We start from the raw sequence: 22835 nt of genomic DNA, 5'->3' as shown, positions 1-22835 counted from the left end.
CACTGAAGCAGGATGGTCCAGTCCTTGGTGTGCTGCTGCATGTATGGGTGGATCCAGGAAGCTCCAGCAGTAGGTGGAGGTGACCCAGATCCTGGGGCTGGTGGCCCCTCCCTGGTGTCCAGATATTGGCCCCTCAGAGGCCAGAGACAGAAGCCTTTTGTAAGAATTTGCAACACTTCAGAAATAAGATGCTCTGCACCAGGGGCTGTGCATCGCCACTGGTATCAATGCCTTCCTTAGGGATGTGAGAGGCCTATGCCCACCCAGATATGGGGACATGTGCTGCCCAACAGTGTCCCACCTCTCTCTGTGCTATGGGGTGGGACCCTGGGGCCAGGGGAGTGTAGGTGGGCTGGGCAGGGAGTGGGAGCAGGGGCTGCGGTGGGGACTGAAAGCACCCTCCCCACATTGCATGACTTACCATCTGCCTGGGGATGGTGAGGCTGGCAGCTTGGTGCGGGACTCTCCATTGGCCTTGGCAAGTAGCTGCATCTGGTGTCTGCAGACAGTGAGCCGGTGCCCAGCCAGGGGCACCTCCTGGGGAGGAGCTGGACCTGCTGGCAGCCAGCAATGTCGTGGCCAGCCATTCCTCATTTTGGGGCACAGGGGTGTGGAGCTGCAAAGCAGCTGCTGGCCAGGGCTCCCTGAGCTGCTGCTGGGCACAGCAGCCAGAGAGGTGGGTAGGGCGCTGAACAGCTGAGGGCTACTCGTCTGGGGAGGTGTCACACCCAGAGGGGTCAGGGTGGGGTCAGGGTGAAAACTGCAGGGTTGTGACCTGGTTCCCAGAGAACCAAAATGTTGGTCAGTTTCTGCATAAAGGGCATGGTCTTGCGGTCACGATCGAACTGGCAGTCATGATTGGTCATGGCCACCCACTGTACACACAAGGCCTTGACCTTCATGTGGCACTGCCATGCCAACCAGGAGTAGCCTCTCTCATGCATCCCACCCAACAGGGCATCATAAACATAGGTGGTCAAGCTGCGTGCAAACTGCCTCTGTACCTCCACACCCCCCTGGAGGACACGAGGTTGTGCACCTCCTCCTGGGCCCAGTTGGGGCCTGGGGCCCCGGGTGCTCAGCTCAGACATGCACATGTGGGCAGGGCCAGTCCTCACCGGGGAGGACTCAGTAGTGGTGCCTCCCACACAGGCTCTCTGGGCCCTTATGCAGCTGCCCCTGTGTGGCCAGCCAATACTCAAGAACATTCAGTAGTAGGGCAGGGCCAGGGCCTGGAAGCCATGCGGCAGAGGCAAGTGTGTCACAGCACATATGCATAGCTGCAAAGACATGAGTCAGTGCTGGGGGTGTGCAGGAACAGGGAGCTGGTGCTGCCCTCCTGCCACAGCCAGCCAGGCAGGAGCCCTGGGGAGCTTTGACAGCTGGGCAGAGGAGCAACAGACTGCAACCCTTTACAACACTCACCTGTGACCAAGGAGCAGCTCTGGCTAGTGGACAGGACGAGCAGCAGCAGCCTGGGAACTGGGCTCTGGACAGCCTATCTACTAGGCTGGGCAGACCCAGTAGGGAGGCCCCTGGACTACTGCGCTGTAAGACGTCTACATGTGTGTTACTGCTCAGTAACTAATCAGGCATAAATTTGATACCTGCATGATGCAGGTGTCAAATTTATGATAAAATCAGCATAAGTCCCCATAGTTACTGTGCGGTATGGGAATGGACATATAGACATGCACCCATACTGTGCAGTAATTTTGTTTACTATGAAGTAAATGCGCACATGTAGATGCACCCATTCAGTCTGCTAAGGAAAGATGTGAGTTAGGGGAAGGGATTAGGAATGCTTGCTGAATTTCTAAATAAAATATTCTTGTCATCCTCCCCAATATTTTATCAAAACACAAGCTTATTATTGGCATGATACAAGACACAGAAATAAGACAAAAACATTTCTTGCTTAGGAAGCTAGGAAGGAAGGAAGGAAGATTCCAATTTTCAGTAGAAATTATTATTTAATTGGCTGAATTAGCAGTAGTTTTCATGTCACCTTGTCTATGTAAGGAGACTGTGGGGTCAGTATATAGTTTACCAGGGAAATGAACATGAGATTGATTGGAAAATGCATGCAGTCATTATATCTACTGTATATCAACAGTGCGTGCATCTACACAAGGAGCTACAATGACATAGCATTGGTGGTCACGAACTGTGATGCTGACGCTACTCTGCAGTAGGGTCAGAAATGACCCATACACCTCTGGGACTGTGCAGTAATGGCAGTTACTGCACAGTCATTTAGTTCTTGTTAAAAAACTGCGCAGTCAGGGGCATGTGTAGATGTGCCCAGTAGATCACAAAACAACCATTTCTAACAAAACATAGTATCACTGTTGAGAAAAATGCTCCTGTTTTTATCAGTTAAGGAAGGAGGAATGTATGGTTGCTAAGAGCAATCATATCCCTACTCAACTTCTGTTGTGCTCAGCTGAACAAGCCAAGCTCATTTCACTTAATCTTCTAAGATGTATCTTTATTCTTCTGATTACCTCAGTAGCTCTATCTCCACTTGTTCCAGTCTGAATTCAACTTCCTGGAACGTGGTAGACATAAACTGGATGTGCTATTCTAGATGGAGTCTCTTTACTTCCTTTTTGCCCAATTCCAGTCTTTGTTACTTATTTTCTAGAATATTAAAAAAAAAGTATTTCCCCATCCTGAATCATGGCAGAAGAAGGGAGAAGAAGCCAGCAAAACATGGTACGCTGCCCTATCTTTATACATTTTACATTAGTATTTCCTGGATGCCAGTGCACTCTGGTTTGGGAGCCTCCTGTTGAGCATCACTGAATTATATTTTAGGATTACTATCACTCCTACCCCACTAAAACCCTCATCTTTATTTCTAGGTACAGGTCAGATATGTTTATCAAGTACAGAGAATACCTGTATTGGGATAATACCTCTTCCCTCTCAATGAAGCCATTAATCAAATGATTAAATTCTGGGTGGATTCCCTTATCCACCAGCCTAGAAGCATATTTTAAACAGTCATTGGCCAACAATCAATAAAGCTTCTTTATTTATAACATCTGACAACAGGTTTTATGTTAGTGACCAAAGCAAGATTAGTCAGACAGTAAGGACTGAAAACACTGAGAACAAGAATGATTACTCTTACCTTCCTCGTGGCAAATCTGCATCATCTTTCTTCCACCGGACTGTTGGCTGTGGATCTCCCTGGACTTGACATCGGAATTCTACCACCTCTTCTTCCAGGACCACCTGGTTAATTGGTCTCCTGAGAAATGTGGGTCGTTCTTGAAAGAAATTTTAAAAGTGATCTAGTGAGTTAGGATGGCTAAAGCTACACTTATTTATGACTTTTTACCACCATTTTGTTTACTAGTTTACTGAGTCAAGGGAAAGGAAGCTAAGGTCTAAATATCAGCAATAAGTAGAATTGATGTCAAAGCTCAGGACTAGGATGGAGGACCAGTGGCTGCCACATTATATTGTAATAGTAAAAACTGCAAAAGGATTAAGGCACTGAGACTATTTTTGTTCTTTGCTTGGATAGTAATTAGCACAGTAGGTTCTTGGTCCATGACTAGGAAAACAATTGATTGTAACTGCATCTACTATAGCTTCAAATACACAGCCTCAAGCAAGAAGGGACTACACACCCATAGGCTTAATCCAGGCAAATTCAAAGGCTAGAAAGAAACCTTCCACAAGATGACTAGAGGTCCAGGAAACATGATTTATGAGGAAAGGCTGAAAGAGTTGGGATTATTTAATCTGGAAAAGAGAAGACTAAAGGGAGATTTAATAACAGTCTTCAAATATCTGAAGGGTGTTATAAAAAGGATGGTGACAGACTATTTTTGGTGGCAGCAGAGGACAGGACAAAGAGTCTTAAATTATAGCAAGGGAAATTTAGGTTGGGTTTTGGGAAGAACTTTCTCACTATGAGAGTGTTTAAATGGAACAGGCTACCTAGAAAGGTTGTGGAACCTCCATCCCTGGAAGTTTTTAAGAACAGGTTAAACAAGCTTTTGGGTGGGATGGTTTAGTCAAGGATAATTTTGCCTTAAATGAGATGGCTTTCTGAGGTCCTTTCCAGCCCTACAGTTCTATGACCACATGTAAATGAACACTGAGGAACTCATGGCAGGAGTGGAGGGATAGAAGGGACGGCAGCATAGCCAGAAAAAAAAGGGGAAGGGGAATGGAATTACTAGCCTTCCCTCCACCCCATGTCATAAAGTGGGACCAGGTGAGTAGTCTGCACCATTCACAAGGAGACGTTTCAGCAGAGCACTCTAGCTCAGTCTGCACCAGCCCATAGAGCTTTTAAGATCCTAAGGATATGTCAATAAAGAACAGTCCAGTAGTCTTCTTACTGTGGTATCCTGCCTTGTACAATAATCAATACCTTAATGCTGGGGAGGGAAGTAAAAACTCCCTGTAGTGTACCAACACCAATTTAACAGTGTTGTAAACAGGGTCAAGTTCCTTCCTAATCTCCACTGCTAACTTCACCACAGGAAACGAAATTGTGCCTTGAATAATGAGTTCTGTTTACCCTTGCTATGTTAGTTTGCAAAGCTACAAATATTATCAATTGTCATAATATTACCCAGGCCCTTTTAAAAGCCAGACACAGAACCACAATCTGATCTCAGATGTACTGGAACAGATTCAAGATAATTTCATTTCCAGGGATGTTCAGTCTCCAAGTTGCCTCTGGCTCGCTCAAATTTGGTCCTACCCTTCTGATTCTGCCCCCACAACCTTATATTGCAGAAAATATTTAACAATCAAAGTAAAAAAAAGTCATGAAACTAAAGTTATCATAACATAAGAAGTAATTTTTGAGACCAGTATTTTAAATTTATCAGACCCTGAATTAATGCCAGTCTCATCAAGGTGAGAGATAAATGATGGCAGTGAAATTACCCCAAAAAGTGCAATGGGGCAATAAGACAAGAATTTGGCCCAGAGTTTGGCTTGATAGTGTTCTAGGGCAGTGGATATTACAGATATCTATAACACAAACAGTTCTCTTGAAAGGACATTTTAAGGTTGCGCTTAAAACTTAAGCGATGCCAAAATAAGGACTGTCTGTATAAGATTTTTTTGTCCTCATGTACATATGCATTTTCAGGATACTTTTTAACAATATGATCATATGCTATATTTTCCAAATATCACAGCATGGATTGTATTCAGTTAATTCAATATTTTATTGTAGCTTCACTGTTCAATGTGTGGCTACAGGCCTGGCTTAATTGTATATAATTTAAATCTGGCTTTAGAGAGAGAATTATTAATTTTCTCATACACTGTTCCAAGCTACAGTATACAAGTTTTTCACAATAATGCTGTATGGGGCCAGGGTGGTAATTTCTCCATTTTACAGATGGGGAGCTCAAGTACAGAGAGATTAAAGTTTTAAAAAAAACAACCTAAGCACTATTTTAGGTGCCCAGTGTCAGCTACCTGATTTTTCAGAATATTTTGCATTATGTAGCATTTTATCAGCTGAGCTCTGACTGAACTCTGGTGAGACTAAGTGCTCAGCACTTTTCTAAATTAAACTCAGAGTCTCAAGTCAAACAGAAAATAGAAATAGCGACCACCTGTTAAAAATCTGTTTATCCAGCATCACGTTTTATGGCACATGCAAGAATAGCCACTAGAGGGGGATGAGATATTTTGCCAGTGGGTTTCTCTCACAGTTTCTAATGGAAGGGTGACACTCAGGAATCTCAGGTTCCCTTCCAAATTGTAGAGGGGAAGGTTTTCTCTAGCTGACAGAATCACTTCCCAATTGTCGCAAGCTTCTGCCCTATCCATTATAAACACACACAGTCCTATTTCTTTCCCCAAAATTGGATATCTGTAACCTCCAAGTCCTGATACATTTTCTATGCCAGATAAGCCAAACCTTTTCTCCCCTTCTGTATTCCCAGGCTCCACCTGCTCCTGCCAGTGTTCTTGTTCAGGCATTCCTCCTCCCACCCCCAGTTCCACGTATTAAATTTCCTTGCTACAGTCCCCCAGGACCAGCTCTTCCTCAGGTTTTTTTTTCCACCAGCCTTGTACAACATAAACACACTTCTCTCCCTGCCCCACACCCATATCATTCATTGCAAACAGCTATTGGTCCCAGTTTCTTTGTGTGCATTCCTTGCCCATTCCCACTGTCCCTGCTATCCATTTGTCCAGCAGTCCTACCTCTCTTGGCTCTATGTGAAATTTGTCTTTTCCTCTTCTCCTCCCCTTTTCATCTGATCCTAGTGGCTCCCAGTCATAGCTTCCTTGCCTATGTTCTTGCCCTGTCAACCCTCCAACTATTTTTGTCCAAAACTACTCTCACTTCAGACATGGTATTTTCCCCCTCTGTATTGAACCTGGGCAGCTTCTTTGTCCATATTGCCTAGGTTGAGGCTGGGGCGCTGGCAGGACAAGAAAGATCAGTTCCACATGAGCCTTAAGCTGCAGCTGTGGGGAAAATCATGCTTGGGCATGCATAGGATCTTCAGAGTTTTAGCTATGTAGCTCTAGATGGTCTCTATGGATTATGTAGAAACAGTAGCTTATATGCCTTCTACCTCCATCCCCACACCTACGCAAATGCCAACTCCAACTCCATCCACATCCCTGAGCTTGTAATTTGACCTTGTTTGGACTTATTTCATAGGGAAGGTCAAAACCACATTCCTGACATGACGACTCCATCCCTGCCAATTTTCATACCTTCTTCTTAAGCATGAGGGAACTACAGCCAGAATTTAGCATGGACAATGCAACATTTCCTTAGCCTCATTCTTGGCAATATTTTGACTGAGAAAATACAAATAAAATAAATTTGAGGCAGCACAAAAAATTTGGCCTAGTTTCAAAATTTTGACCCAGAGTTTTAAGTAACAAGAGCCAAGGTCTAATGATGGAAAATGTAAGGAAACCTTAAAAATATGTGATGTTACCAGCCCTGTCTGTAATGCAATGGATCTATAAGAGAAAAGTCTCATTCTCATGATGAGAAAAAGAAAACCTTTTTCAAAATTGACTGAAGCATTTAGATCAGAATATTGCAGCTACATACATCTTACCCCAGACTCTAATCTGAATTTACACACAATTTCATAGGGATCAGCTCCAGAGGCTTCTTTTGGAACAATTTATTAAGGTAGTCCTGAGCCAATAAATTTAGAGCTGGATCGAAATGATCTAAAGCAACCTGCTCTCCCTGTGGGCTGGATAAGCAATTAGGTCAGTCTGCAGGATGGATGCAGCCTCTGGGCCCGATCAGGTGAGCAGTACTGGTACAGCCAGGGCCTGACCCAAATGTGTGAGGCTTGGATCTGAGCCCAATGAAGTCATGTGGAGCCAGCAGAGCATGACCCAGCTGCATAGCAACTGCCCAGACGAGGTCTGATCCAGTCGTGCAACAATGTCCTGTATGGGGCTGAATCCAGCCATGCAACTACGGCCTGGACAGTCCCCGATTCAGCCGTGTGCAGTGAAAGTGTGGCAGAGCCCACACTGCCAAATTTCCAGATCCATGGGGAGCTCTGTGGGTTGGATGAAATGGCTCCATGGGCCAGATGTGGCCCCTGGATTGGGGTTGAGCATTCCTGATCCAAAAGGTAAAAGCAAATGAGGTTCACTGTCCTAGTCCATCTGTGTTACGTGGGTAAAAGTAGATATATGCGTGCAACTGCACTTGTGTCTCTGTGTATGTGTTTACAAATATCCCTTTGCAAGTCATCTGTATTTTGGATGTGTATATAGTTGCATGTTTAATTAACACACAAACACTGGTGTGACTTAACACATATTTCTGTTGACACAAAATATAGCAGATGAGGGACAAAGGTTTTTAAAAAATTTAGTATTTAATGGACACCATAATATTCATTAAGTCGGCACCTGGCAGTACGTTTCCTCACAGAAGGCCAGAAAAAAATCCTAACCCACTTTGAGAGAACCTTATTTATGACGAGTCAATAAATAGCCCAAAGGTCTCCAGACAGAGCACTTGATTCTACATGAAGGCAGTTTAAATGCATCTGTTTCTTTAAGGCCCGCTTTCAGAATTACATATTTTCCACTACAGTTAAGAGTTTGCTTGAAAATAAATAACTGCATAAGTGCAGACCACAGTTATCAAGGACATGCAAATTACAATGGCTGTTATTTCCATTTTGCCATCATCTTTGCATTTTGCACAGTGTGAATCAGGAAAGAAGAAGTTCCCTCTTATGTTGTTTTCTGCATTTGTATCACTCAGGCAGCCCCCTGAATATGTCCAATAGCTAATTATACAGCTATAGAGTGATCAGAGTGAATGCCACTGCCAATGCAATTAACATTCTTTATGTGAGATTAACTGGATTTGAATCACCTGCATAACTTGCTTACAATGTTAATCTCTCAGGAGACAGTGCACGCTGCTTGCCAGTGCATGCTAAATAAAATATGTTTCTCACACAGTCAAGTCAAATCCAGTTTTAAATCCAAACTTAGGAAAATATGAGGGGTTTTTTTTTAATGCTTTGGCCATAAATAAAGTCTTGTGGTATAATTAAGCATTGTAATTCTGTCAACAATATTCAGAACATCGTATATCTGAGAAAATAGCAAGGAATGGTTATAAATTAAAATCATAGGCATGTATAACATTTTTAATGTAGCTATTTTATAAGCTATTTTATAAGCTTCAACTGAGTAAATAAAGAGCCCACTGCCTAGACTTTGTTTCTCTGATGAATATTAAAAGTCTTTGAAGAGGGCTATAAAATAGGTCATGGTTATATGTCATGTCAGCTAGTTGTACTATTACTAGAACAACCTTTATAACTTCAGAATAAACTTTGCTTGCAGTTATAAAAGTGGCTTCTTAATGCAATCACAAATCCAGACAGACACCTACAGCATGTTGCAGAACTTGAGTGACGCACTTTGAGGAAATTTGGCTTTAGTATTTCAGAGGATATTTTGGCATAAGCCTGAAAAACTGATCCTACCTAGATCTTCAGGAGTATCCTGTTCATGCATTGTTATTGAACCATGATGTAGCTGCAGTACTACAGTTTCTTTATTTAACAAATTGTTGTGGACTACAGTCCATTAGAGAGGCCCTGATGACCCTGAAGATGTGCCATTGCCCTCTGTGTGCTCCTCAAAAAAGTTAGATGACCATATATAGGAAGTCAAAATCTAATTTAAGTGACTCTGACTGCCTTAATACCTTTTTCTTCCAAGAAAACTACTGGATTGTGAATGATGTGATGGTTCTTCTTCTATATAGACTCAATTAGATTTAGAATTGTTTTTTCCTCCTTTACTAGAAGAAAGGGATCATTTATTTAAAATGTCTTTGTCTTCCAGAATGAAACATTCAAAGCTGTATAAAGTTTTTTTTCAAAAAGAAAAAAAATCATTGCGAATATGGTGTGGGAGGGGCAGCAACCTTTTCCACTTTGGATTATCACAAAAAAATAAAAAAATAAAAGAGTTATGCCCGTCTTTCCTTCTTCTGTACCAATAGTGTAAAGAATGGCTCATTCTTCCCCCTTCCTCAATTTCTCCTCCATCACAGTGAGTGACAGAACAAGGACAATTTGTGGAATGTACATGGTGGCAACATTTTTTGAAAAACTCCAGTAACTTCTTTCTGGGCACATCTACACATGCTATTCATTCACATTAGGCTTACTGCATAGTATTGCCTTCCCTGGGAGAACATCTACTAGACACAGATTTGTTCCCAATGGGAGCAGAGTGGTACAGGGCTGCACCCACTCTGCTCTGTAATAGCTGGGGGGAGCTCCAGGTTCCCCCAGGTGCCAGCCGGAGGGCTGGCAAGGGGCATGGACCAGTCCCAATGTGCACAGGGCCAGGAGAGCTCTTTTGGTTGTAGTGGCAGCTGTCTCCTGGCCCCATGCATACTGGGAGGAGACTTGATATGCATCGGGCCAGGAGACAGCTGCCCTTGCAATGGACAGAGTAATCCTGGCCTCATGTCCATCAGGACAAGCAACAACCAGTTCCCCACTGGGTGGGGTTTTCCTGCCAAACAGGAGGTTAATTGGCAATTGTCCTGGGTGTGTGGAAGCTGCCAGCGAGACTCATGCTGGGTGGGGGGGCACAGGGCTCATCAGCAGCTACCCTGCTTGGGTTCCCATCCTGCCCAGCCCCCTGAGTAGCCAGCTCTGTGCTGGGGTCTGGGACAGGGGGCAGAGGGCTCCTCAGTCCCGGCACTGAGCAGCACCATAAGCAGGGGCACAGACCTCCCTGTCCCCTATGGCCCCCTGCTGCCTAGGCTGACTAGGAGCAAATTTGCTCCCAAGTCAGTGCCTACACAAACATTACTGCACAGTTAATCTAGTGCCTGCATTTACAGCTACTAACTGCACACTAGTCTAAAATACTGCACAGTAAATGCCCTGCATGTGTAGATGGTGACACTTTACTGCACAGTAAATCTGTCTACTGCGCAGCAAAGTGTCTCATACAGATGCATTCGCTCTATCCAAATGTTTGCTCATCTCTGTATTTTACTCTTTGAGTGAATCCAAAGCAATGAGGAGGCAGGGTAGATATGTACCTTTATATAATAAATAAGATATATATAGAGAGAGAGAGAGCAGAAGCTTTCGTGAACCTGCATTCATTTAAACCAGATGCTGTGAAAGGGCCTGCAGAAAACAGAGTCTAAGAAGAAGAGAGAAATTAGCAAACAAAAGACAAGGGATGGGAAGAGAGGGGAAGGAGAGAGAGGGAGGGAGAGAGAGAGACACACAGAGACACAGAGAGATAGAGAGAGAAGCAGGGGGAAGGGTGTAGGGGGTACTGCCTAAAGAGAAAAGCAAACGAGCGGTAAAACCATTGAAACAAAGGGAGTCACAAACATTAATCTAGGTCATCAAATAAGAATCCGCAGTCCCTGTTTAAACCATACTTAATGCAGTCCAGTCTGTGGCTGATTTCTTGTTCTGCAATTTCACATTTAAACTAGTTTTTAAATTCTTTTTGTCTGAGAAGAGTAATCCTGAGGTCAGCAAACTAAGTGTCCAGGGAGGCTGAAGTATTCTCCCACAGGATTTTGTGCATTTCTGCAACTAATTGCAGATCTGTGTTTATTCATTCTTACACATAAAGATTGCCCTGTCTGTTCAATGTAGACAGGAGAAGGGCATTGTAAGCACGTGATGGTGTATATGACATCAGTAGAATTGCAGGTGAAAGACCCTTGCATGTTGTACTTCTCATTATTAGATACTCCTCTTTATTAGGTCCAGCAATGCTGTGGTTTGTATAGATGTGGCATTTGGGTCCATGCCTTCCCATGTGTTCATGTTATAAAGATGTCATTGACATACCTGAGGCATACCAGGGAATGAGAGGACAGCTGTGAAGCAAACAGACTTCCAGGTCTGTTATAAATATGCAGCGGGCATATTTGTAGGTGCAGGGAATCTCTAAACCTGAAATAGTTGTGTGTGAGGACAAAGCAGAAAAGGTTAAAGGAAACAGAAGCAGTTATCTTGTCAGGTACAGTGGTTATTATGGCTTGTAATTTGTCCTTATGAGGAATGTTGGTATAGAGAGATGTGACATTTATGGTAGTTAAGATGGTGTTTTCTGCAAGCTTGTCAATGGAGCCCAGTTCCAGACAGGGTGATCTCTATGTAAAAATGAATGAACCCCAACCTGATGTCTACTGCAGAAAGACACAAAAGCCTGTGGCAGAACACTTCAACCTCCCTAGATACTCCATCACTGACCTTAGGATTGCTGTTCTCAGGCAAAAAACAGTTAAAACCAGTTGGAACATGCAAATGTTGAATAAGAAATCATATACACACTGGACTGTGTTAAGTAAGGTTTAAACAGGGACTGCAGATTCTTATCTCATAACTTGGGTTAATTTTTGTGACTTCCTTTGTTTCTACGGTTTACTGCTCATTTGCTCTTCTAGCACTGTCTCCCTTCCCCTCTTTCCCTTGTCTTTTGTATTCTAATTTCTCTTTCCACTTTCTACAGGACCTTTTACAGCATCTGATCAAATGAATGCAGGTGCTTTCTCTATGTATGTATCTTATTTAGTTGGTCTATAAAGGTGCGTATCTACACTGCTTTCTGATTGACTTCAGACTAATTACTTCTCCAAAGCAATGCAGTCAACCTGCACAGTCCTATACAAACAATGGAAGACAACTCTGGATTGGACTGGACAACTCTGCCAAATGAAGCACCCAGACTCGTAGTGTCTGGTGAAGGGGTGTACAGCGCTCTAGGTGGCCTTGTAGATACCTGTAATGGAGGGAGAGATTCCAAAGGCAGATCCTGTCAGGCTATGGTAGAGTAAGCTTTGATCTCCATAGGGAAGTCCACAGTACTGACTTTGCAGCACTCCTTGACACAATCTGAGATCAATTAGAGAATCTTTTGGTTGGAAGCCAATGCGGGTTTTAATCTTTCAGCAGTGGAAACAGAAAGCTGATGAAATCTCTGGAAAGGCACAGCCAAATGCAGGTGAAGGAACAAAGCTTTTTTTCCACAACAAGCATATTTAAATATAGTTCTGCTCTTGGAGAGAAAGGTTTTAGGAATAAAACAGATAGGTGAATCTGCTGACTAGGATGAAATTCCCTGACAATTTGGGTGGAAAACTTGGGGCAAAATACAGTATATGGAGTGATCCATCAGTAGTACCTAGATTTTAAGGCACATTTCTTGCAGAATTGACAGCCAAGAATGAAATAGCAAGCACGTGACCTTTGGTTCAGATGTCTGGCTAGTAATGTCAGTAAAGACTTGATTTTAGGTTGCAATGAGAGACCATTCTTACACTTGAAGGAACACTCTACTCAAGGCATTATGAAACTTGGGTAGAAGAAAACACTAACCCTCTGCAGTGTTGGTAAGCTGAGATAGTGGCTAGGTGGATTTTGAAAGGGTTGAGAGATAGGTCACCATACTGCAATACTAGAAGGTAATGTAAGAGCCTGTGTATAAAGAGAGACCCGCATGGCACCAGGCTTAAAAACCAGTCCATTTAACCAGGGAAGTTTATCACCTAGAGGTTTTTTTTCTTCTATGGATGGGGCTGCTTTGCAGAAGAGAAGCAGACTTGTCCTATCATTTAGACTGAGATTTATAGTGTGTTGATTTATGGTGTGAAAGACAAGGTCCTAGAGCTCTTCATTGACATATGCAGGTCAGAGAACTACAACTGCATGGTCCAGACAGGAGCAGCAGGATTAGTTATGCAAGTCCTACTTGACCTTCTACAACATCGACAGAAATAGAGGTATGATTAAGACTGAGTGAGTCCCTCAGATCCAGAGAAAGAAGGGAATTATGCAACTAATGTAACCATCTTGAGCTTGAATTTGCACATAAAGCAGCTAAGCTTTCTGACATCATTCTCCTTTTCTTCTCAGAGTGTGGAAGTAACTGTTGTATAATCCCTTTTCCCTTTGCTTTTATAGTACTCAAAGAAAGGAGAAGAAGCTCTCTTGTCAAAGCAAAATCTCATAAGAAGTGTCCATGAAAAGAGACTGGGAAGCCTCTAAAGTCTCTGATGGGGAAGTCACTGCTGAAATGCACAGTGATGGTGGTAAGGCAGTCCTAAAGAACTGCCTCTGTGCTTCATGAGCAGGGAGGAAACTATCCAGGATGCGATACTGGTGTTAAGACTGAAGCCAGGTGCCAGGCTCTTCCAAGCTTTGTTGAAATTCTTACAAAGCCATGAACTTTTAGATCCAAAGGAGCAAGAAGGGGGATAAGAACACCTCATTCATAGACCCCAGGATAGAAATCTTCCCAGAAACCATCTCTGGGTCACTGAAGGACTCTGGTGCTGAAACTAGGGAACTCACCTAAGTAGAAGGTGAGTCTGAGACTGACTATAAAGATTTACACAGGAGGAGTCTAGAGTCACCATACCTCTGGGGTCTCAATGCAATTATTTGAAGAAAGAGGAATTCTAAGGTTTATAATTCACCCTTAGTTGGTAAAAGTATTTTGCAAGCTCGATGTGTCAAGCACAGTCCTATTGCAGGATGTATAAAATGAAAAATAACTAGATAATGTGGGAGTAACAATACAAATGGTTGAGGCTGAGACCTGATCAAGGAATGCTCTCATTGCTGTCCATGCACATATGCTTACTGTACACTTTCTGTATGGCACAAAGAAAGGAAGTCTAAAGTTTCAGTGAAAAAATAAAAGAGACCAGATAAAGACCACAAGAAAAGGGAAGAAACTTTTTGCCATGAGAGTCGCTGACTTGTTGAGTATATCTTTAAACTAGACACATCTGGGGGCTCGGGAGAAGGTTCTGCTGCTGAAACAGAATCCACTAGCCACAATGACACATGGGAGGGGGTTCAAACAATGGATGTCCAGACGGGTACTGACATCTTAAGGCAGAGACATTGAGGCAGAAAACCTGAGGTGTCTAGGGGAGAGCTCAAATGCCTGTATGGGAATGTCAGAAGCATGGGAAATAAGCAGGAGGAACTGGCACTCCTTCTGGCTGATGAGAAATTTGACTTGATTGGGTTGACGGAGACCTGGTGGGATGATACACAAACTGGGCAGTAAATATTGAGGGTTACAGGCTTTATAGGAAGGATCAGATTAGGAAAAAGGGAGGAGGTGTGGCCCTCTGCATGAAAGAGCAGTATCCATCCCTGTAGGTCACCTTTGACAGCAGGGAAGGGTCCCTTGAGACAATCTGGGTCAGGCTACAAGGGGGACCAGGAGAGAGAGACCTGATTGTGGGAGTCTACTACAGGCCTCCCTCCCAAGAGGAGGTGAGTGATCAAGTGTTCTTAGGAGAACTGACAGAGGCAGCTGGTACTAGAGACATGATCATCATGGGTGACTTCAACTACCCAGACATCTGTTGGGAAGACCATTTGGCACCTCCAGCAGGTCAGCCAACTTCCTGGCAACAATAGACAATCTGTTTCTGACACAGGTTGTGGAAGGGCCCACTAGGGGCAAGGCCACTCTGTATTTAGTGCTGACCAAAGGGGAGGACATTGTAGGTGGCCTGAGGCTTGGTGGTACTCTGGGCACAGTGACCACGACCTGATAAGGTTCACTATCCACCACGGCAGGGGACCAGACTTGATGATTTTACAGGTCCCTTCCCGTTCAATGCTTCTATGATTCTATTATTTTAAAAATAAGTAGCTGTCTAAAAGTTATTTGAAACAAAAAAGAAAAAGGGTAGGAAAATAAAGTTTTGGAAAAAGAGCAGTAGGACAAGTGCACAATCTGGAACAGATGGCAGAACCTCTTTCTTAAGCTTTAATAGTTCAGACAACATGAGGAGTGGGAAATAGGTACCATGCTTTATACCCTCAGTGCTTTTCCTTAGGCATATGCTTGCTATACACTTACTGCTAGGGTGAAAATATCTTCAAAACCCAGGTCTTTGAGATGCAAGTATACCCACAATGAAATGCACATAAAAACAAGCATTTGAAAAAAAACTTAAGATATATCTAATCATGTTTTGCTGTGGAGCTCTTTAAATGGGATGGATATTTATGACATCATTTGGATTACTTTTTTATCCAAATAGCCTCAATGTTCTCAATGCCCAGAAATGAACCACATTCTTCCAGTTTCTTAGTCTGTGTGCTAAGTGAGCAAGTGAAAATATGATCAGAAGAATGATAGTTATTTATTCAAAAGACATTCTTCCAAAGATGTACTATGGCCATTTTTCTTGGCATCTAGAAATACAGCACTTACGTAGGTATTATAAGTTTCTATAACTTATACTAGTGATGCTCACTCAGCATGCCATGAGATCCTTTTAAAGGTGCTGCGGAGTGCAAACACCTACACTAGGTTCATAAGATACACACAGAGATTTCACATAGGAATCCATAGTGTCAGAAACCTTCTGGCCTGTTGTGATCTGAGTTCTTTTCATCAGAAGAACTGCTATATTATTGTTCTATAGTTAAACAGTGAGTGAAAGCTAGGAGCTAGACTTTTTCTGAAGGTTGCTTTGTGTCTACTGATGGATGCCCTGAGTATAAAAAAGTTGAGAACCACTGCCTTATACATTACCAAGGCACTATGAGTTCACACAAAAATATGTGTAGTGTAGGAGTGTAGCAAGCATAACATACTAGAACCATTACATGTTAGAGGTGTGTTTTCTCTCGCATCCTTTCTGACAAGTGCATATATACAGAGCCACATCCCAGTGACAGCTTATTCTGAATATTAGGTTGAAACAACTAAGATGTAATCAGTACCTGCTTCCTACTAAGCTGATTATCCTATTATATCCTGCTATCTGTTGGTAGCAAGCATTGTGACACAAGCACCTCTCTTTACAATGTATTACAACAATCATATACCTGCCACTCTTTCTATAAACAATTTAATAACTAATTACAACTTCATGACCAAAAGGAAAAAAGTTTGACCCTTATCTTGAAAAGCCACAGACATACTTCATTTTTAGTTTCTCAGAAAATGAATTATGAATTTATAGGTGATTTAGGCAGGTTTGTTTTCTCAGAGTGTGGTTAGGAATCTTCCTGTACTGGAACTGAAACTGGGACATGCTGAAGTGTCATGATTCTTCCCCAAAGACCACTATCAGGCCACAGAGTACATTGATGACTCCAGGCCTCTAAGAAGATGAAAAGTGGGGCATAATAACCTTGTAAGAATGTCTTCTTCCAAAGGTATTCTTTATCAAACATCATGTCAGTTTAAGGCATAGCCCTTTATGGATAAGGCTGATGTTCCCTGAGGCTGTTGACCAGGCAGCATCTTTCTAACTGAGACATTTCCTCATTCCACAGAACAATGATAACTTAAAAAAGGTTCATGTATTCAATGAAAAGAGCTAAACTCAGAGAACTAAACCAAACCAATTTACTTGTTTAAATTTTGTCTTAAGAATTCAAAATTAAGTGAATACATAATAAAAATATATAGTACGCTGTCTCTTGAAAGTGCTAGTATTTTAAGAAGCAATCATTAATCCTTCTTTAAAGGCAACTGAGACAGAGCTTCTGAGACAGACTTCTTGCTCTTTTGCTGCTTGATTATTCCTGGGAGCCAGAGAAAGGCACAAGCTAGTAGTGGCCTTTGGAAGACAGGACTAGCAAAACCTTATACTGTTGCAGAGTTACCACTCAAAGAATCAGAACAATTTGGGTGGTCTGAATTATATAACTGATTAACCTGAGGATTTTGTTCTGTGATAGACTAGCAATTTTCTGTCTGCAATTTATGTTTTTTCTTTGAACACTGAAATGCTGCTGTCTTGGATCTGTTTCATAAACACTGAAAAATATTACAGTTCTCCATGTAGAAGGTGTTCACAGGGCATGCTTGTTTTGTGAACAATTCAGAATTCATGCTTGCTTTGTGAACCAAACTGTGCACCTTGGGTAGATATAATATACTGGCACAGAACATATCCATCTTTTCATTTTACCTCTTCTGTGTCTGCTCCTTTCATTCCTTTCCTTGGGTTTTTATTTTCTCTCTCTCTCTCTCTCTCTCTCTCTCTCTCTCTCGCTAGTTAATGCAAGAAAGGTACAATCTCTTGGGCCAGGAGTCCTGGCTGTTCCCATCAGGGCACCAGTTACCACCATACCTACTCAGTTTTTCCACAGGCAATACCTCAAGCTACATTCATTGTAGAGGGAACCAGAGAGCTGTTGTGAGTGACATGCAAAAATTAAGTTTGGGTATTGTAGAAAAACTTTCTGAGCCAAAAATAATGAGTATCAGATTCCTGGAAAACTGAAAACCAGTGTAGAACTGCTCCATTTCCTCACTGAGTATCAGTGTACATGAAAGCTCCCTTCACAGGCAGCTTCCAAGGGTAGAAGGTATTTTTTTGTTAGGGAGAAGAGTCATTAATCATGAGCTGATTAATGTACTTTTCTTTACCATAATCAGTACTGACCATGCACTTGCCAGTAATGTTATTAAATCCTTTTAATTTCCTAGTGAAGGCAGGTTCACTTTCTGTCCTGAATTTATTTTAACTATCAAAGCCAACATTTTTCAAACCAACTAAACTTAGGCACCTAAATCCATAATTAGACATTGAATTTAGTGCCTAATTTTCATTATCCATCTTTGCCTTCCGTGGTACTACTGCTACAGCAAAAAGACTGGAAAACAAAATAGTCCTGAAGAGCTACAAAACTCTGGATGGCAAGGGAATTCTAAATACAGATTTCCTTATATAGACTAACTCAATTATGTGGGATTAAAACTTCTAATTTCATTTACCACTGACTTTGTACTGTACCAGGAAAATAGGCACAGACTGTACTTCACTGGTTGATTGCTATGATTATATCCTGTAGCAAATTTTCAGAATACTATGACTGACCACAAAACATTTTGCAGATTAAGGCAAACCTAATCCTTACAATGGCTCCACAGGATGAAACGTTGACATGCATATTTCACATCATTTTAGTCCTTATATTCGTTTCATTTAACAAATTATGGGATTTCTTAGGGCCTTTTCATTTTGGACTTAAATCTGCTTAGTATCTACAGGGAATGTTACCAAGGATTACCAGTATGCAAACTGATGAAGAAATGTTGCCCTGTCACTTTTACCTCTATATAAAGATATCACCTAAACCTCCTTTTTAATGGAGTTAACAATAATCCAATGCCAATATATTTTTTGCAAGGTGCATTAGTTCCATTGAGAAAGTTGTGTTTCTTCCACTATACAGTAAACGGAGTGAAAGTTTTGCAGTCCTACCCAATACTACCTAATGGGGCAAGTTTTCAGGTAGTCAGATTTACTAATAGGAACCTTTAATGCCCTTTAGAAGCTTATGACAATTTTTTCAAAGTGGACCATCATATTTTGACCTGTGTGTATGTGAACACAGGAGACTCAGGGCTTAGGGGTGGGGAGTTTGTTAGGCCACATTAAATACAAATATTCCAATTAGGAATGTATGTTCCATATTACAGACTAACATCCCACCAGACAAGATGCAACTTGTAAGTCAGATTCCCTTGGGGTAAGGAGTTGTTCTCTATTTGAAGTCTTACTACAGAACAGAGACTCCATATTGTGTCAAAGGAATTGCCAGGTAGAAACATTACGGGGGGTGGGGGGGGTGTAGTTTGGGGTGGTGGTGAGAGAGTGTACATTTAAATTACTGATTTTTTCATCCTCCTGACTGGTGCCTACAGAAATGCTGTTAATAGTAGATAAAAGTACCACCTTACTTGTTATCCACTAGCAACTAGGTTGCATTTATCTCTAAACTCACTCTAGTACCTTTTCTCTACACTCTCCCCATGTGGGAAATGACCAAAAACAATTGCTTGCTTGACCATCAGAGTTTAGAAACTCCACCATCCAGTAAACTGCTCAGCTTTTGATTCATTCAGCAGTACCAGGAACCAAAGTGAGGTCTGTGGCTTAAAGAATAACATTGATTTTACTGTCCTTTTAAAGAAGAATGTGAATAAAAATATCTGTATAGTTAAGGAGCTGATCTCATGAGTTTATCTACAGTCTTTGTACCAGTTGATCCAGCTCATTTGTGCTCTGCTACAAAAGATTTGATCTCACAGCCCTTAAAGCAATAAGAAATTATTTAAACAGGCAATGCAGAAACAAGCCTCTGTCAAGTAGACACTGTCAACTGTATTAAAAGTGGCTCAATTATATTTGGTAATTTTGTAAGGGAGAGCATTATCTGCTGGATTAAGGTTTTTAAGTTTATGCATTTCACCAAGGACCTCCAAGTAGATTTAAATTATGCACTTGGAAAAAAAATACTGGTTCTTCTCAGCTCTCTACTTATAAATTGCAACCTTTGAGACTTATGCCTCACAAAAAGCTATGAAATTCAGCTTGTACATAAGCAATTACATTGCATCTTGTTAACCTGATTTTGTCACATGCTTTGACAGCTCAGCCAGATCAATTCAGTATATTGCATTTGTAGTAAAAAAAAGAAAATGAAAGCCTAAGAAGTTTTACCAAAGACAGTGAGCTCTGCTGGATCGCTGTCTCGTTCGCCCACCATGTTTGTTCCAACACAAATGTATGTGCCCGCATCACTCTTTCTCGTGTTTGAGATCATTAGTTTTCCTCCTCGTATCTGTTTGGAAAAAAGAAAATACATGGCTAGTCAGAACTAGAGGGAGACTCTGATAGAGAGCCCCAATTTGTAGTTCGTTTAATTTTCTTTTTTTGGCTTCTTTTACTTAAAGATTATAATACCATCCCTTTGGTATTAAACCAGAGCCATTGTTACCTGCTTCTAAGGTATATTTTATCTTACTGAACTTTTTTGGCCTTGTCTCGGTCTTTTTTGTTTTGTTTTCTTTTTTATAATATACCCCTAAAGTTCAAAGTCATCATATTTCTTGCACTTCCTTTTGGTTTTGTGTATTGCCTGCCATTCTGGTATTGGTAGCCCTTAGTATTAGGTTTATTTTATAAATTTATTTCAATACCTATTTAGTTCTTTTGTACTCTTTTGCAGCAGAATTTTCTCTTCCAGTTCTGGCTACTGCAAAGTTCAGTTCAAACTGAACTCGAAACCAGGTAACCACCCGCCCCAGCTCTTGAACTAATTGTGTTTTACTCTCAGAATATACAGTACACAGGGGGTGCATCTACCTGTGAAATTAACATGACATAATAAACTCCAGAGCACGTTTGAGCTGGAGTCAACTTCCCCTGGGCGCAGCATCTACACATGCACCCAGGACCACAGCAACTTGATTTGGGGTGGAGCAGCCCCGGGCTGGCAGGGGGCATAGAGCATAAGCCCTGGGCTCCAGGTCGTAGTGTCAGGTAGCAGAGGGGCTGGCAGAAGGCAGGGGTCTGGCCCTTAGCTGGCTGGGCTAACTGGGTGCAATTTGTGCCCAGTGGTCACCGTCTACACGTATGTTTAATCACACTTAATGACTCTGCCATAAAACAGCACTGTCCCCAACAGTAGAAACTTATAGTGGAGTTAATTAATTTACTGCATCCTAATATTGGCACACGTGTAGATTGTGACGCTGTACTGCAGAGCTAATTAGTCTGCCCTGCAGTAATGGGCACATGTAGCTGCACCCAAGGAGAAGTTTGGTTAAAGGAAGGAGCACAGATCAGTTCAGCAGACTGCCAGCTAGTGGGATCATACATGGCTGCCAAAAGTTAGAACAGGATATAAGTTGCTTTAATGTACTTTAGTGCAAGAGCCATTATAAATCCAGACTCATATGTAGCCAACTCTCTGTCACTCTCAAATTCTAAACATAGACTATCTGGACACATCCATACATGCAGCACGTGCCCTTGGCCCTTGCAGCAGCTCAAATAGGAGTGGCACAATTTGTGCCAGGGATTTTTGCCTCAGCGCACGTGCCTGGACATGAACTTTGGTGTGGGACAAGTTGTGCTACTTGGGGCAAAATGACCCTGTACAGCTCCTCCCAGATCTGCACCCAGGGGAGCTAGAGGCTGGTCCCCAGGTGCTGGCCCCAGCAGTATAAAAACCTGCCCTGGTGAGCAGCTCAGGGCTACTTGCCCTCAGGAGCTTCTGAGGCCCAGCCACTTGGTATTTGGGGACACTACCTCTTGTGCCACCTGGACTGCTGAAGCAGCCTTAACATGGAGTGCCCCTGCACTTTCTACCCACTGCAGCAGTCTGGCAGTGGAAGCTGCTGTCTGGCTGTGACCTGCTGCCACCTGCAACAGAATACACCCCCTTGGACTAAGGCTGCAACCCTGCCAGACCCGGATGGGGTGCCCCGGCTCTGCCATCTGGGAAGCTATCACCCAGAAGATGTGCTCCTTGTGGTGGCCTACTTTGAACTGTCAAAGCATGTCCTCTTGGCCCCAAATGGCTGTGGAAAGCTTCAGGTGGTGATTCAATTTGGAGATTTAGCCCAATTCAATGGCTGAATCTCTGAATCCAAATTGAATCAGGGGACCAATTACAGGTTTGAATCAATTCAAAGCTCTCTGAATCTTTGGAAAAGATTCAGAGAGCTTTGATAATTCGGGCTGCTTCCCCCAGCCCCTCCCAGGCTGTCCCCACCCGCCCCAGCTCCCGGTACTTAAAAAAAAAAAAAGCCTGGGAAAAAAAAGCCAAGAAAATCCCTGGGACACACTGCTCCTGCAGCAGCCTTGGGGCTTTGGGGGCTCATGCAGAACCCTGAATGTGGTGCAGGGCAGCAGGGGGCAGCGGGGATCCCCCCCCACTGGCAGGAGTGGTGAGTCCAGGGTTTTAGCAGGTTTTTTTTCCTTAAAGGGCTGGAGCTGGCCTGGGTGGGACACCTGCGGGAGAGCTGGAGGAGTGGTGGGAGTTGGGGGGCTCATGCAGAGCCCCCCATGCAGCATAGGACAGTGGGGGGGGCAGCAGGGTTTGCCCCCCCTGCCTGGCAGCACCCAGCGAGCGGGGCTATTTTTTTAACAAGTGCTGGGAGCTGGGGCAGCCATTGCCAGGCTAGGAGAGAGGCAGGGGATGGGCCTGGATGCTGATTCAGAGATTCAGAGATTTGGTAGCAGCCGACTCTCCAAATCAGATTTGGGGGTGGGTGTAGGGTTTGTGGGGGTGAGGTCTGTAGGGGTATGGGGTTTGTGGCCAAGTGTGTGGGTGAAGGGTCTGTGGGGGTAGCTTGGGGTTGTGTGTGTTGTGTGTGGATTGTGGGGGGACTATAGGTGTGGGAGGGCTGTATAGGGGAACTGCTCAGGAGGGGTGGGTGCCTTGCCCCCCATAGGGTGCAGTACCCCTGCACAGCACCCTCTGCAGGGCCACAGCCCCCCTACAGGGCACATGCCCCCCCTGCACAGCACACATGCCCCTCCA

At 43.0% G+C, this 22835-nt stretch overlaps 1 protein-coding gene across 1 annotated transcript in view; it reads right to left on the bottom strand.

Moving 5' to 3' along the window:
- LOC102386520 (roundabout homolog 2) overlaps nucleotides 1-22835 on the bottom strand; it is a gene marked incomplete at its 3' end in the record, with an annotated part of 550382 nt that overhangs the window by 81164 nt on the left and 446383 nt on the right. Inside the window, exons 4-5 of the mRNA XM_006027470.3 lie at nucleotides 20006-20126; nucleotides 3140-3278 (exon numbers count right to left, since the gene is read on the bottom strand). Coding sequence (XP_006027532.1) covers nucleotides 3140-3278; nucleotides 20006-20126 — 260 coding nt within the window. The remainder of the gene's footprint in view (nucleotides 1-3139; nucleotides 3279-20005; nucleotides 20127-22835) is intronic.

The sequence above is a fragment of the Alligator sinensis genome, unplaced genomic scaffold (genome assembly GCF_000455745.1).
Source record: "Alligator sinensis unplaced genomic scaffold, ASM45574v1 scaffold1240_1, whole genome shotgun sequence".
NCBI classification, from domain to species: domain Eukaryota; kingdom Metazoa; phylum Chordata; order Crocodylia; family Alligatoridae; genus Alligator; species Alligator sinensis.
The sequence above is the reverse complement of the archived record's forward strand: the minus strand, read 5'-3'. Positions and strand labels throughout refer to the sequence as shown.